The following is a 17115-nucleotide window of genomic DNA, read 5'->3' as shown; positions in this document are numbered from 1 at the left end:
ACCTATGCAGCACAGTATTGCCTTGCTATTCAAAGCATGCTCTATGGATCCGCAATATCAGGATCACCCAGGAACTTGCAGCTCTACAAGATCTGCAGGTGATTCCTAAGCACATTAAAGTTTAAGAAGCACTGCTTTATTGGTTGAGCCAAGAAAAATAATTGGAAGAAATTATAACTCATTCATTCATTCATTTAACAAATATTTACTGAAACTGTGGCAGTAGGAAAGGATTTCTTTAAACATGACACCAAAACTACCACCATAAAGGAAAATATTGATAAATGGGACACCACTAAAATTGAGTGATATTTGCAAACACACACAAAGCTGGGTATCTAAAAATGTGTCAGGCAGTCTTGGCAACGAACATCAATGAAACCAAAAATGTCTACCCTTATGGAGCTTACGTTCTAATCAGCGAAGACATAAATAAACAATTTAAGTAAAACAAATCACAAAAGGGGGATAAGTTGAGGGTGGGGTTGCAATTTTAAACAGGGTAGTCAGGAAAAGCATCACTGAGGAAGTAAAGACCTATACAAGGCCAGGCACAGTGGCTCATGACTGTCATCCCAGCACTTTAGGAGACTGAGGTGGGCAGATCACTTGAGCCCAGGAGTTCCAGAACAGCATAGGCAACACAGTGAAACTCTGTCTCTACAAAAAATACAAAAAATTAGCCGGGTGTGGTGGCGCATGCCTGTGGTGTCACCTACTTGGGAGGCTGAGGTAGGAGGATCACCTGAGCCCAGGAGGTCGAGGCTACAGTGAGCCATGGTTGCACCACTGCACTCCAGCCTGGGTGACAAAGTGAGACCCTGTCTCAAAAAAAAATTTTATATATATATATATACCTATACAAGGTTACAAGGTCAGAGATCTAGCTATAAATATCTAGAGGGAGTGTTCCAAGTAGAAAGAACTGTAAGAACAGCCTGAGACAGGAAAGTAACTAAAACAGTAAGTTGGCCAGTGTGGTTGAAGAAGAATGAGCAAGGAGTAGAGTAGGTTGTGTAGGAGGCTAGATCATGTGGGGCCTTCTCGGCTATTTTTAAGAATCATAACTTTGTGAGATGACAAGCCACTGGAGAAAAAGTAATAGGGAGCCACTGCAGTATGTTGAGCAGGGAAATAACATGATGAAAAGTGTCTTTTGAAATACTCGTTTCTTAGAGGTAGATGGAACGGCTTGAGTGGAAGATTCTAGCTCAAAGTATATTGCACCAATCCCAATATATGGTGATTCATTCATTCAACTATTTATTACGTGGCAAAGATGTCCCCAGTAATGTGGGGAGGATCTAAATTAGAGCGATAACTGAGGGAATTGCCAGAGGAATGTGAATATAAATGACATCGGAGGGGAAGAAACCCAAGACATACTGAGAAATTATTTATAGAGAAATGACACAAATTCGCAATTCAATCTAATCAAGGTTTATGAATCACCTACTGAGGGCAAAGCCATGTGCTGGCTATGACTTGCGGGGTGGGGATGGTGTATAAAACTTGTACTTTCCCCTCAAAGGGCTTCCAGCCTGGCGTGCTTAGCCCCTGCCCGACACCTTTCAAGCTAGAAAGTCTTGAATTCCCACAGCTGCAGCTGGCACTGGAACTAACTGGTTTGCTCAGGTTAAGAGATGGCTGTTGTTTTTGTTGTTGTTGTTGTTATTCTTGAAGCTTGTTTCATCTCCTGGGAGCAGGGGCCAAAACACCTTAACTCGATTAGTACAAAAAAAAATAGATCTGGTTTGGCAGGAGGGCAGAAGAGAGGTCTTAATAAATGTCTTTGTGGATCGGTGTTGCAGATTGGCCCAAAACACCAGTTTTTGGGCAGAGTCCTTCTGGTCTGCTTCCACCTATGTGACCTGGTGGTCACACACTTTTCCCATTGCATTCTGGAGAAAAGGCCTCAAGGCATGTAAAAGGGAAGAGGCAAGATTAAGGAAAACAATTGGAAAAAAAATTTTGAAAATCTCCTGCTGCCAGACTACAAGGTGAGGGGAGCAGACGCAAATGCAATGCAAATGATATGTAAATATCTCTGTGGCCTTCTAAAAGGTTTTCTACAACTGGAAGGGCATTTGAAAAACTGCTGGCAGTAACAGTGACTCAGAAGCAGAGCAAACTATTTCAAGACAACTTTGTGACATAGACCTTTGCTGCCCAGCTAACACAGTGCACATTCTTTAGTAATCTTTTTTCTCACTTGAATCAACCTCACCTGCTATAAAAAAAAAAAAAAAAGCGGTCCTCAGCTCCGCACTAGGGGGCACGGGTAACGGCATGGACACCAAGCACTGCTTCGCCAATTGCTTCGATGACTACCAGGGCAGCCTGCTGGCGGGCCAGTGTGAGGAGCGATGGTGTCCTTGGTCACTTACCTCTGTAGAGGTTATCTAAGTTAATTATTCGTTTAAAACACTCTATATACCTTTAATTTCTCTTCAAACGCCTTTCTCACCTAAATAAAGCCAAGTTAAATGTGTCACTTCCTCCCTAGAACAATACTTGGCTCCAGTGGATTATGAATGAAAGTGCCTTTCTCTCAGTTCTAGTCACTGTGATCCTTCAGAGTTTTGTTCTTTTTCCTACTCCACAGGAACTGGTATATTCTCCTCTAATAACCACATGCTGATTTCAAAGTGAGTTCAGGAAAAAATATGTATGTGAAAACCAATTCACTTTTAGGAGCCATTGTAAAGTTATTCATCAAGAAAAGCTGCCCTGTCAAGAAAGCTGTGGTCTTGCCCATCCTAAGCAAATATTTCTAAGTGAAATAATGCACATTCAACCACAATGGGGTACATTTCCGGGTACGTTTCCGTCCACATTTATGTATTTTTAAAGGGGACACTCCTATCAGATATGCATTTAATAAGAGCCATGGGTCCAACTGAATAGTAAGCAAGACAGTAAACACATCAGACCCACAGCTGAGCAGTTATTCTTGGTTACAGACCCAGGGCTCCAGAAGCAACTTACCTCCACATCGGCCCCGAAAAGTTCCATTACTTTCTAGCACTCTAACATTCGAGGGTGCCTCAGCTTTTGACAGCAGAGTCAAAGAAAAGGAAATCCCTTCCATTTCTGAGGTTTTCATCTTACTTGAAAGGGCCACACTGTCATCCCCCAGAAAGCTAACAGGCATCTGGAGTGATGCCACGTAAAAACACGAACAAAGCGCAGAGACGCCGAACCTCAACAAATGAGAGACTGAAAACGACAGGAAAGAAGACAGACAAAAGCAGGAGATAAACCTCAAGAGACTGAAGAAATGCTAGCACCACACCAAGAGTAACAAAGACATGGAGAGCAACCCGGGGCAGTGCTGCCCTAGCCACGGAGTCCGGAAGGGAGGCCGGGCAGGCGACGAGCGCCCTCCCGCGGCCGGGGCTACCTCTTACCTCCTGGGCGAGTTTCTGCTTGAGCACCAGCGCCGCACACAGGTAGCCCGCGCGGCCCACAAACAGCTCGTCGGAGCCGCACTCCAGGAAGGAGACCGGCGCGCAGACGGCACACAGAGCCCGGAACTTGCCCAGCGGCTGCACGTAGTCGGACCGGCCCAGGGCGTGGTATACGAGCGTGGCCACGGCGTACACGCCTGCGCCCCCGAGCAGGAAGGCAGCGCGGGTGTCGGCGTCCGGTTCGCCCCACTCCTCAGCGCGGGCGCACGCGTCGATGAGGCGCTTAGCCGAGCGCAGGTAGCGTTCCCGGGCCGTGGCGAAAAGCGGACTTTGCGAGACGTGGTAGAGCATATACGCCACTCCGGCCACGCCGCCATAAAGCCCCCCCCTGGCAGCCACTAGCCCCGGCCGTCGCCCCTCGGGCCTCCGCGCCGCCCCCGAGTGGGGGAAGCTCCTGCAGGATGCGCTCGATGGTGGCGGTGACCAAGGGCGCCACCGCCTCCTCACACTGGCCCGCCAGCAGGCTGCCCTGGTAGTCATCGAAGCGATTGGCGAAGCAGCGCTTGGTATCCATGCTGTTGCCCGTGCCCCCTAGTGCGGAGCTGAGGACCGCTTGAAGTCGTGCCCTGCAGCCCCGCACACCACCTCCGGCTCTCTGAGGCACTTGGATGGCGGTGTATGCGGCGGGGAAGGAGCGAGAAGGATGAGACGGGAGGTGACAAGAGGAGGCGGGCAAGGAGCGGATGGCCAAGTGGGGCGCCGGGCTGCCGCGAGGCTCCCGAGTGGCCCGGGCGATCGCGGGGGATGCGTGTCGTGCGCCCCCCCTTCAGAGGCCGCGCCCTCGCTGAACCCGCCCCCTCCTGCGCCGCCGCAGCTTGGCTGCCTCTCCAAGGGGCCGAGGTGATCTCTGGCAGGACCCACGCGGAGCCCGCGCCACTCCTCCCGCTCCGCCCCCGTCTCCTCCCCTCCTGGCGGAAGGCCGAGGACGTGCGAGACACTGATCTGGAACGCTGGAACTCAGCATACACACACCTGGTGGTAGAGGTAAGGATCTCCGGTCCCTTGTATACTCAAAGTGTGGTCCTTGGGTTAGAAGCATCAGCATCACCTGGGGGCATGTTAAAAACGCAGCATCTCAGGCTTCGCTCCAGACCTATTGAATCCAAATCTGAATATTCAGCAAGATTCCCAGGTGATTCGCATGCACATTAAAGTTTGAGGAGCCACTGAACTAAGCTAGAGTAGCAAGACAAAACTGGGCGCCTTCTTTGAAGTTTGTATTTCATCTTGGTCGCTTCGGAGTTCTCATTATGAATGTTTCAATCCCAAAGGCTGGGGCGTTTGAGCACATCATGTTTAATACATTAAAACGCTGAAATACCCCATACAGGAACTTTTTTCCCAGCTTTGATTTTTGTATTGTTTTCTTCGAGTATACAGGAGTAAAAACTCAAAGAACCACACCAGGTTAAGGCAAGGAAGGGGCACTCCCCTCCTGCCATGCGTGCATAGTAAAAGCTCAATACATATCTTGAGGTCGTTAGTTAATATTAGGATAAACACTCTGTGAGAATTTAATTAGGCTTTTTATCTCCCCCTTCCCTCCCTTCTTTCCCATGTTTGTCCTCTTCTGCTTTTTTCCCAAGGGCGTTGTGGAGGGTCTCCTATGTGTCCTGAAACCTGGAAATAGATGGATGAATAAAATTTGACATGGTCCTATACCTCTTGGAACTAACAATTCAGTGGGAAAAACAGAAAATGAACAATTACACAAGCTAGTTGCCTTTCTTGTGCTCAGCTGTTTGAAATAATTCTGCCTTTCCCAAAGTGTTGACTCTTGAAGACTAAAGAGGTCACGTCTCCCAGGAGTATTTGCATTTTGATAGGGACTATGCAAGACATAAAGGAGTAAGTGGCTCATAGAACAGTTTCTGATACTCTGTGGGGAAAGTAACTACTCCACTTACTTGAAGGCTAGTTTGGAGGCATTTTTTTTTTTTTTTTCCTCAGAAGTGTTAAATGTCACTATGATTGGGAAGCAGAAATTAAATACCCTGCCCCTCCACACTTACTTAATGTAGTCTGGGAAAGAACCTTAGTTTGCCAACATGATTGCCAGGACTGACACATCCACATAGTTCAAGGACAGTATGGCCATCGTCCCCCTTTGATGCTGCCAAAACAGTTTTATTTTAAATAATAATAATAAAAGTCCACTTTTAGGCAGGGAGCTTGATATGTTAAAGGAAAGGCATCAAAGAAGCAACAGGAATGTTGAGTTTCTCCTTGAGACTTCCTTCCTCATCCCTCAACCATAACAGACAGTAGAGGTGATTTTTGTCCCCTCAGACAAGGAAACATAAAATAAAGCCTTTACCGGCAAAAATGAAGCCTTATTCCACTTCATTCCTCCACACCTCACTCACCTTTGTCATGAATCTAGAGGCAACTCTATTAATTCTGACTCTGATTATTCTTCCAAACACTCCAGCCTAGAGGTAGCGCCAGCAACAACAACAGGGATCTGTTAACTGGCTTCAAAATAGAACTGTGTGTAAACACGTCTCCAAGAAAACGAGCTCTTCTGCTTTTTCCCAGTTGTGTCATCTGTCTATTGACCCAAAATGCTGTATAAAAAGCAGTCACAAAATCTTATAGCATATGACAGTAAGTGTAATGTTTATGCATCTGGGATCTTGGCTGGGCTCATTCAGGTGTCTGGAGGCAGGTTGGGTCTTGCTTGGAGAGACTGAGGTGACTGGGCTTTGGCCCATATGTCTCTTGTCTTTTAGCTGGCCAACCCCAGCATGCTTGCATGGCAATGGCAGAGGGGCTAAAGCGAAAGCAGAGACATGCAAGACTTCTGAGGGTCTAGTCTCGGGACCACACACTCTTTTTCTGCCTTAGTCTATTGGCAAATCACATGAGGAAATATAAAGTGTTTTTGTTGAACTTCAAAGTTGCATGACAAAGGGTATGGATACAGGGTAGGGTGAAGTGTTAGGGTTCTTTGAAACCCCACCTCTAATTGTCCTATGCTTAATTTCCATGCAGCGTTATTTATTTTAATATCACTACTCCACTAGAATATACTCTCCATGAGGGTAGGGCTTTTTCTTGCATTTATTTACTGATATGCAAGATCCTAGAATAGTCTCTATTCTACCACTACTACTACTACTACTACTACTACTACTACCACCACCACTACTCCCTGTAGTAGATATTTACTGAAAGTTTATGAAATAATGAATGAATTGCCATGAGAGTGCCATGAGAGACTTAAGGTACCCTAAAGTGTAGAATACAGAGTGAGGCCTTTTTTGAAACCTTAACCTGACATGTCTAAACTCCTCCTATATTCTTGGACCCTTTTCCTCTTGTGAGCACAAGAATGTAAACATTCTGCAGTTTTTGCTCTTGTCTGTTTCTCTACAAGATATGGTGACCTCTGTACTTTACCTTGAATTCAGGGCCTTCACCCATTCTACTTTTGCTAATTAACCCTGTGTGGCAGCTTATATTTTTCAAATATGGCCACAACAATATCTCCTATGCCACATGTTCCTCTACAATCCATGTGACCTTGACATTCCTCTCATCAGGAGGGAGGTACATGTAACCTCTTCTGAATTCTGGGTGGGCTGATACCTCATTTGTAACCAATAGAATGTGATGGAAATAACACTGTATGACATCCAAGGCTAAATTACAAAAAGTAATGCAGCTTCCATCTTAAATGTTGCAGCACTCACATTTGGAGCCTTGGGCTGCCTTGTAAGAATCTGACTACCCTGAAGCTGCCTTATTTGGAGGAAGCCCAGACAACATGAAGAGGTCACTTGGAGGTGCTTGGATTGACAGCCCGAGGACAGCATCAACTGACAGCTATGTGAGTGAACCGCTTTGGAAATATCCACTCCAGTCAAGCCTTCAATTACCACCATCCCAAACCCTTCCAGAATTTCTGACCCAAAAAATTACAAACAAAATTATAGCTGTTATAAGCCTCGAAGTTTTAGGATAATGTGTTATGGAGCAAGGTAACTGGAATGTCCTGCTAGCTTCCCATATTCCAATGCTCTAGAAGTCCCCTCTAATCAATAGTCTACACTCAACAGGGCAATGAGCAGTTAGGAAGATAAATATTTTAGAGAAGTCTGGAAGACAGAGAAGTATGCAGGCACCCAAAACGTTGTGTTCTGAAATAACAATTCCAGTTGGATTCTTTAAAAGTAGTGATGACCCCACAAGAAATACGCAGTCTATACAAAATCCTGCCAAGGCCATTTATTTTACCATTATCTGCAAGATTTGTCCTGATAGTCACAGAATTTCTAGCAGCATTTGCTGACAGGCAGCTCCCAACACATGTTTCTGTGATCTTGCTGAATTGCTCAGTTCCCAGTTCTTCTTCAGTATGTCCTTATTATGCAGATTATGCAAAACTATGGATGGAAGAGAGTATTATTGGGTTCATCAAGGAAATCGCATAAAAATTACGCAAAACTATCCAGAAAAGAGAGTATTAAAATCAGGGTTTCTCTTATGCAAATTATTGCTCTCTATGGGTGAATATGAAAAAAATCAGTAATTGTATAACTGTCAAACCTTACCAATTAAGATTTAATACATTTTATGGGATAATGCATCCTAGAAATGCTTTCAAAAAGTTTTCCAAAGTTTTGCTCAAAGGGTGCATCCTAGAAATGCTTGAGATAACTGAGTAGTGCTTTGTTCATTCCTTATAGCATATCCTCTGTGGTGACTCATCCCTATTTTATTAGATTAACAACATAATTGGAAACTTTTCCCTAATTCTGCTCTTTCCTTTGCAGTTTTCTGTCCTTGGAATACTCTTCAAAAAATTACCTCATGGCTTGCCTCTTCACCTCTCTCTCAATGAGGTTTTCTCCAACTTATTAAAGTTACTACCTTTCCACCAACCATTAGTATCTAACAACTATATATTTTACTCACTTATTTTGTTTCCCATCTATCTCTCTCCACTAAAATTTAACCCCCATAATAACAGGAAATTTTGTCTGTGTTGTTTCCTCTTGTATCCTCAGCATCTAGGTCAATGGCTGACACATGATATGTACTAAGTAGATACTTTTTGATGTCTGTGATGCTCTTCATAATGTCAAAATTTTCTATCAATCCATGGCTGAGTTTTGCTGTCTGCTTTCTTGATCAGTTGCTTGATTATACTCCTCTGTCACAAGCAGCCACAAAAATGTGCATTCTAACATAGGATTTTATTCTCTTTATTGTCTTTTTTCCCTCTACTTCCAGTTTTATCAATTTATAGTACTTTGTTAGCCATTATAGGCTAATCATGATTGCCAGTACACATGTAATCCCAGAATTAAAAGCCACCTGAAATAAGCAAGCAAAGTGGTACTCTCCACTCTGCCTGAAGGAGGGGCAGCCGAGTTTGATTGGGTCACACTGGCCAAGAACGAGCAATGGTGCACACCCCAGCTTATTGGATGTGAAGAAAGTATAGGTCAATTATACCTTTTGGTATTACAATGTGTGTGTATGGATGAGTGATTTGAATGAACTATAATAAAACATTGCTGTATGGGACACTGCTAAAACAAGTATTCCTCCTTGTAAACTAATGCATCTGTGTAAGGTACATTAAATTGGCAAGTGGGGGTGTAGGTGTTCCTTTAGGTAGAGTAAATTATTTAACTGGAAATGTTTAACAGCTTCCTACATGTGGTCATTTCTAAGGTTTTCGCCAGCATTCAGAAGGGTAGGAGGAAAAGAGTGATTATAAATTCCTATGGTGGTATAGTTCAATGGCCATTAAATAACCTAATAATAACTTAGTGTTGATAATGCATGAACACATCTGCTTTTTGTCTTATGGTACACTAATATTTTTCACTTGCACATTCACAGTTCTCCTTGTTGTAAGATGTTCCAATGTCAAAAACATAAGGTAGAAGTAATTCTCGTATACAATTTTTAGACATCTGCATGAATGCAAGAGGTGGTAGTTAAAAGAGCAGATATCTTCCAAATAATTCATATTGACTTTGACTCTGGAATGGCCACGGTTGCACTTAGCCAGCTGTTCTCAATATGAGATGACTGCTCAACAGGACTTGACCCAGCAGTCTCATGAGATACAGTAAGGGGCGATAACCAGAAAAACACAGGGTCTCAGTCCGTAATCCAAAAGGTAGACAAACCAATTACCAAATGATTAAACAGAGCTAACTACTTTGGGCTGGCAAGGATTAACAGAATCATGGAGCTGGAAGTCATCTCCAAGAGATCATCTCTTTATGCCTTTCCTTTAACAATAAAGAAACCAAGTTCCATGGAAATCATACAACAGAGAATCGCTGAAAGGTTCTGAAGAGGAGAGTCCTGAGATCATATCTGTGCTTTAGAATGATGAGTTTTCTTGAAAATTAGAGAACATATTTGAAAGGAGGACGATATGTCAGAGTGGTAAGTAGAATAATCAAGAAACGAGGAAATCTGTACTAGGGCAATAACAGGAAGGGTGGTGAGACTTGGAAGAAGTCAAGAGATTTGAAGCGAGCAGGTTTACAGGATTTTATGAGCAAATGGATGTGGGAGTAAAGGAGGATAAAAGTCAAAGATTATGGCTGGTTTCTGCTCTGGACAATTGGGCCAACAAAGGTACTATCGACCATGCCAAAGAATGCAAGCAGTGGAATAGATATGGGGCATAAAGACGAAGGAAATTAGCTAATTCAGTTTTAAAACCTGAGTGTGGGTTTACAGTCTCACGATGTAAAAAGAGAAACAATAAGGCAATAAAGTGTTGACAATATGTCCTGAAGATTAAAAATTCAGTACAACTGATTAAAGAAGGTTGATAGAGGTGAGCTTTGGAAATTGGTTAATATAGGGATAGTACAGAGAAAGGCATGTAGCTGAACTTCAGAATGAGGAAGCTTGACCACCCAGCTTTCATTGCCTTCTACTATCAGCAACATCTTGAGTTTATTTTGAGAAACCACCATTCCCTGTTTCTGGAACATGTGATTTAAAAGAAACTATACCATTTCCATGTCCCCAAGGGGGAGCATATATCCCAGGTTTGCCCAAGGAGAAGCAATCCTGAGCTTTCTTGGCTAAAACCATTGGGAAAGCTAAGATTGCTAATGTAGAAGGATTATACCTACAGCTACTTCTGGCTCTCTTACGACTGCAAGGAGAAAGCATGCTGAGGATTAAACCACACAGAGGAAAGCAGAACTGAGTAATAAAAAAAAGTATGACATGCTATAACAAGATGTCTTAGAATAAAAAAGAAAAATAAAATAGTAAACAAATAAAACAAAAATTATAATAAAAAGAAAAAAAGTATGACAAAAAGTGTGACCCAATGACATTATTAAAATGCCTGCATCTGGCCTTCCCTGAAAGACTATTCAATTATGGAACCCAGTACATTCCTTCTTTTACTTAAATGGGGGTCTGTCACTTGCAAAAGAAGGAGACCTGGAATAATTCAGGGTTTTTTGGCCATTTGAAGTAGTTTGCTGTGATTCGATTAGAGAAGCTAGGTAGGTATGGACGGGAGCAAGGAAAATATTTACTGAAGTCACATTTGAGAGGATTATTGACAACAGATAATTCTATGAGCCTTTGAGCAATGAATGAGTGGAGGTATTGAAATGAGGCTTGATGTCAAATTCCTGCTCCACCAAGCCTCACTGTGTGACCTCGGGAAAGTTATTTAACCTTCCTAAATCTTGGTTCTCTCATCTGTAAATTGGTAAAGACAATGGAATCTTTCTCGAAGCATGGTTAGGATAATGCCTATAAAGGGTTTCACTTGATGTCTAGCTCTGAATAAATGTTAGCATTTGTCCAAAATCATTATTATTCTGTATGTAGTTGCTTTGAGAAGTGGATTATCACTGCCTGCTTACCGCCTAACCTCTTGCATCTTCCTGTTTTTCTAAGTTGGTTCTTCTTAGAAAAGAGTCATAGGTTTTTGGTTTGTTTGTTTGTTTTGCTTATTCTTTCTCAATTATTCCTAAATAAAATGTGTTCCGTTTACAAGCCTAGCGATTTTTTTTAGGGTGACAAATTCAACTTCTAAGGCGAAAAAAGAAATCATCTTGTGTTTTTCAGCTTTTATGTGATCACCAGTAATAAAGATTCAAGTTGACAAATTGTGTTGCTGATGCATGAAAGAGTAAACAGGAAAGTAAAAGCATGTGACAGAAAGCTATGTGGGTGAGCAGATCTGCAAAGAGAGGATAAGCAGACAACATCTGAGGGGGGACTCTTAGTTGTTTTCAATCTTTTAAGTTCCATAGAAGTTTCCCACAGTTTATCTTTACCAAGCTCTCACAACTCTGGGGAAAAAAACCTCTGCAAGATGTCCTTGGATATTCAGTTATTAGAGCTGCTTCTGGAAAGACTGAACAAGAGATTTGCTTTATTTTTGTCTAGAAGGTATACAAACCAAGCTTAGTTTAGAAATAAAATGAGTGTCTTCAGCTTCTAATTTTATTTTCTCTTTCAATTAAGATGTTCCAGAAAATTATTAATAGTATATTTCTGTGTGTCATCCAAATGGGTGGCTTACTCATATTTACTTGAAATTCACAATTAGAACCTCCACATAACTCAATCCCCAGGCCACCACTACTCAGTAAAATTGGTTTTTATTTAGATAGTGACTTTCAACACTCCCCCCCTCTTTTTTTGGCCAAGAAACTGCACAGTTGGATTTTGAATTTTGCATGAGGCATACAAAATTTGAATTCAGACACAGAGTACTAGTGATGCAGAAGTGGTAAGTAGGTAAGTACATATAAATGGTGATTGTAAAGGCATTCAAAAGATCGAGTCTTTTAAAAAAGGGAACCTGGAGATAAGTCAATGAAATACAACATCGTAACAGTCTAATAGGCTCCTGCTTCCAGAAAAATGTCATGGAAAAGTAAAGAGATTTATTTTGTACCAATATTTATTTTTAAAACTGAGGTCTATTATTTCTTCTAATGGTTTTATTTCATTTCCCAAATGATTAAATATAAATAAAGTGAGACCATTTATTTAATACAAGCTGACTCTGGTTTCTGATGCAGGCTAAGTATACAACCCAAAAAAGAGAGATGTGGAGTGTGAGGCTAGCTAACAGGTTACTATCCAGACATCTCCTCTGTTTTTCCCAATTAACCAAAACAGCATGAGGCCCATTATTTTCCTGTCCATAAAACCAAAAATAAAGAGGAGGATTTTCTTTCCTGGGAATATTTGTATATATTCTCATTATTATTTTAAAGTTCCTCTTTTTCATAAAATATTTGGGAGAAGAAAAATGCACTGAACCTTAGATTTATATACTCCTAGATTTGTAAAGCTTTAAAGTATCATCTAATATTATCTACCACTCAAAGCAGGGATCCCTTTGTATCCATTAGGATTAGATTTAGTTGCATCAAAAATAAAAATAGAAAAAAATTCTAAGCACAGTAGAAGTTTATTTCTCTCTCCTATTAAAAAAGCCCAAGATACAGAGAGTGACATCATAAAATGGCAGAATGGGAAGCATTAGATCCTCCTTCCTCCCATGGAGACGGATTTGGCAATAAAACATGGACCAACTCCCTCTGTGAGAAATCCAGAAACCAGTTAAGGGGCTCCTGCACTCCAGAGAAGTGCAAAGGCACTCCGGGCCTATATGAAAATTCATGGCACTCATGCTATAATCTCTCCCCCAATAGAATGCCATATGCTTAGGAGAAAACTCCCAGCTTCTAGTTTCTGGCTTCTCCCTGTGGAGGGAAATAAAAGACTGGGCTGTACTTCCAATGTTTTTACTTTCTAGGGGGCTGGATGAGGGACTGGCTTTTGCCCACCTGTCTGGGAGCACTAACAGGGGCAAGCACATTCTAGATACCTGGGGGACCCTGACAACAAAAGAGAGCTATGCATCATGCTGCTGCTACCAGGACTCATGGTACAGCAGACAAAGGTCAACAGAGGTTGGCAGTTTCTTATTCAGGGAGAAATAGAAGAGTAGAGCATGTGTTCAACATCTGGCTTTTCATGGAGCTGCCTGAGGTACTGGTTTCTGTCTATCTTGATGTGGGGAGCTGACAGAACCCAGCATACTTTAGATACCTGGGGTTCCACTGCAAGTAAAAAAGGGCTAGACTGTATGGTCATGTTTCTGCTTCAGATGACCCATGGTGAAACAAAAAGACACAGAAGGAGCAAGAGATTACAAGCTCCTTAAAACAAGAAACTGGCAAATCCCTCTAATTAGGAGTCTGCACACATGTCTAGAGAAGACACATTCACAGAAAAGACTTGAGAGCCCCCCAGAATCTCTAGCCAGGCTTATAGGTTAAGATCTTTCCATGTATAAAGCTAATCCTTAGAGACTGGGAGAGTTGGCGGATTTTTCAAATACCCAGATACCAACACAAAATCACAAAAATTACAAGACACAGGGGAAAATGGCCCAGTGAGAAAAATAAAATAAAACTCCAGAAATTGAACTTAAAGAAACAAAGAGATATGGATTACCTAAAAACGAATTCAAAATACCTGTCATGAAGATTTTTAATGAGTGTAGAAAAATGATGCATGAACAGAATGACAATTTCAAAATAGAGATAAATTTTTTAAAAAAAAGAACAAAGCAGAAATTTTTGAAGCTTAAAGAATGCAATAACTACAGTGATAAAAGAAATCACTAGAACGGCTCAACAGCTGACTTGATCAGGGAGAAAAAAGAATTAGTGCACTCAAAAATGTGTGATCTGAAATTATGCAATAAGGAACAAAAAGAAAAATGAATGAAAAAGAATGAACAAAATCTAAGAGTCTTATGGGACACTATCAAACAGACCACTGTATGCATTGTGGAAGTTGCAGAGGGAAGAGAGTAAAAGAAAAGGAAAAACAGTTTCTTTAAAAATTAATGGCCCCAAACTTCCCAAATCTGGGGAAGAAAAAAGACATACAGATTCTAGAAGCCAATAGATCCCAAAAAAGATGAATCCAAAGAAATCCATGTAAGATACATTATAATTAAATTGTCAAAGTCAAAGACAGAGAATTTTGAAAGCAAGAGAAAAGCAATTTGTGCCACACAAGAGAACCTCAATAAGATTCAGAGGATTTCTCAGCAGAAACCTTGCTGACCAGGAGTGGGATGATATATGTACAAAGTGCTGAATGGGAAAAAAAAAAAAAACTTGCCAACCAAAATACTCAGCAAAACATTTCTTTAAAAATGAAGGAGAGCTAAAGACATTCCAAAATAAACAAAAGCTGAGAGAGTTCATCCCCACCACACCTGCCTTACAAGAAATGCTAAACGGAGTCATTAAAGTTGAAATGAAAAATGCCAAGCAGCAAAATGAAAGCATATAAAAGTATAAAGCTGTCTGGTGCAGGTGACTATAGATAAATACAGAATACTGTAATACTGTATTGGTGGTGCACAAATCACTTTTAATTTTTGTATGGAAGTTAGAAGACAGAAGTATAAAAATAACTACAACTATAAAATACGTTAATAAATTAGAAATATTTAAACAAAACAAGATTCAATTATATGCTTTCTACAAGAGATCTACTTTATATTTAAAGACACACATAGGCTGAAAGTGAAAGGATGGAGAAAAGATATTTCATACAAATGATTATAAAAAAGAAAACACAACATACCAAAACTTATGGGATTCAGCTAAAGTAATACTAAAAGATGCTAAAAGAAAAAAAATATAGCTGAATTAAATTCAAAAGAGTTTAACAGAGCAAAGAACGATTCACGAATTTGGCAGTCTCCTGAGCCAGAGTAGGCTCAGAGACTCTAGCACAGTCAGGTGGAAGAAGAAGATTTATGGACACAGAAAGGAAAGTGACGTACAGAAAACCAAAGTGAGGTACAGAAACACTCAGATTGGTTACAGCTCATAGTTTGCCTTGTTTGAACATGATTTGAACAGTTGGCCACATTTGATTGGCTAAAGCTTGGTGATCGGCACCAAAGTAGGCTATGGTCTGTATACAACTCCATTTTGGTTATACTTTACGATGTGCAGAGAAACCTTTAGGCTGAACTTAAAATATATAAGAAGGCAGTTTTAGGATAAACTTGAGTTAACAGAGATAAGTTGATAACAATAAATGCCTGCATTAAAACTGAAGAAATATCTCAAATAAACAATCTCAGTCTATACCTAAAGGTATTAGAAAAAGAAGGACAAACTAAGCCCAAAGGTAACAGAAAGAAGGAAAGAACAAAGATTAGACCAGGAATACATAAAATAGAAAATAAAAACAATAGAAAAAAATAAATGAAAACAGATTTGGTGTTTTTAAAAGATCAAGAAAATTGGCAAACCTTTAACTAGACTAAGTAAGAAAAAAAAGACACAAGACTCAAATAAGTAAAATCAGAAAACGATGTGATGGTGTTACAACTGATGCCATGGAAATAAAAGGATTACAAGAGACTACTGTGAACAATTATATACCAGATCCAGGAGCTCTAAGTTTATCTTGGAACCTTAAGAGATGAGGATCACCCAACTCACAGGTATTTGAGGATAAACCCATGGCTGGGCACAGCTTTAAAAGGTCCTATCTGAGATCCCTTGGGGAATAGAGCTCCATCAAAGCCAATCCAAAAGGCCTATGTAGAAAGAATTATCCTTGCTGCACTTTATGCAAATAATCAGGCCAAGTATAAGACTAAGGTCTATTTTGCAAACCACCTGACCTACAATGATTTGTTTTTTAACAAACATGAGGATTGGAGAGAAATTAGGTTCCAAAACTTATCATACATTTGTCATTATTTTTTTTTTATTATTATACTTTAGGTTTTAGGGTACATGTGCACAATGTGCAGGTTTGTTACATATGTATCCATGTGCCATGTTGATTTCCTGCACCCATTAACTCGTCATTTAGCATTAGGTATATCTCCTAATGCTGTCCCTCCCCCCTCCCCCAACCCCACAACAGTCCCCGGAGTGTGATGTTCCCCTTCCTGTGTCCATGAGTTCTCATTGTTCAATTCCCACCTATGAGTGAGAACATGCGGTGTTTGGTTTTTTGTCCTTGCGATAGTTTACTGAGGATGATGTTTCCAATTTCATCCATGTCCCTACAAAGGACATGAACTCATCATTTTTTTTGGCTGCATAGTATTCCATGGTGTATATGTGCAACATTTTCTTAATCCAGTCTATCGTTGTTGGACATTTGGGTTGGTTCCAACTCTTTGCTATTGTGAATAGTGCCGCAATAAACATACGTGTGCATGTGTCTTTATAGCAGCATGATTTATAGTCCTTTGGGTATATACCCAGTAATGGGATGGCTGGATCAAATGGTATTTCTAGCTCTAGATCCCTGAAAAATCACCACACTGACTTCCACAATGGTTGAACTACTTTACAGTCCCACCAACAGTGTAAAAGTGTTCCTATTTCTCCACATCCTCTCCAGCACCTGTTGTTTCCTGATTTTTTAATGATGGCCATTCTAACTGGTGTGAGATGGTATCTCACTGTGGTTTTGATTTGCATTTCTCTGATGGCCAGTGATGATGAGCATTTCTTCATGTGTTTTTTGGCTGCATAAATGTCTTCTTTTGAGAAGTGTCTGTTCATGTCCTTTGCCCACTTTTTGATGGGGTTGTTTGTTTTTTTCTTGTAAATTTGTT

The 17115-nt window shown here is 41.0% G+C and overlaps 1 protein-coding gene across 1 annotated transcript in view; it reads right to left on the bottom strand.

Moving 5' to 3' along the window:
* Nucleotides 1-4179, bottom strand: part of LANCL3 (LanC like family member 3) — a 101516-nt gene extending 97337 nt beyond the window's left edge. Inside the window, 2 exon segments of the mRNA XM_032756713.2 lie at nt 3411-3797; nt 3799-4179. Of these exon segments, the coding sequence (XP_032612604.1) occupies nt 3411-3797; nt 3799-3984 (573 nt within the window). The 5' untranslated portion in view covers nt 3985-4179.
* Between the last annotated feature and the right edge of the window lie 12936 nt (nt 4180-17115).

Source organism: Hylobates moloch, unplaced genomic scaffold (assembly GCF_009828535.3).
Source record: "Hylobates moloch isolate HMO894 unplaced genomic scaffold, HMol_V3 SCAFFOLD_7, whole genome shotgun sequence".
Classification (NCBI taxonomy): Eukaryota; Metazoa; Chordata; class Mammalia; order Primates; family Hylobatidae; genus Hylobates; species Hylobates moloch.
This window is presented reverse-complemented; position numbering and strand designations above follow the sequence as displayed.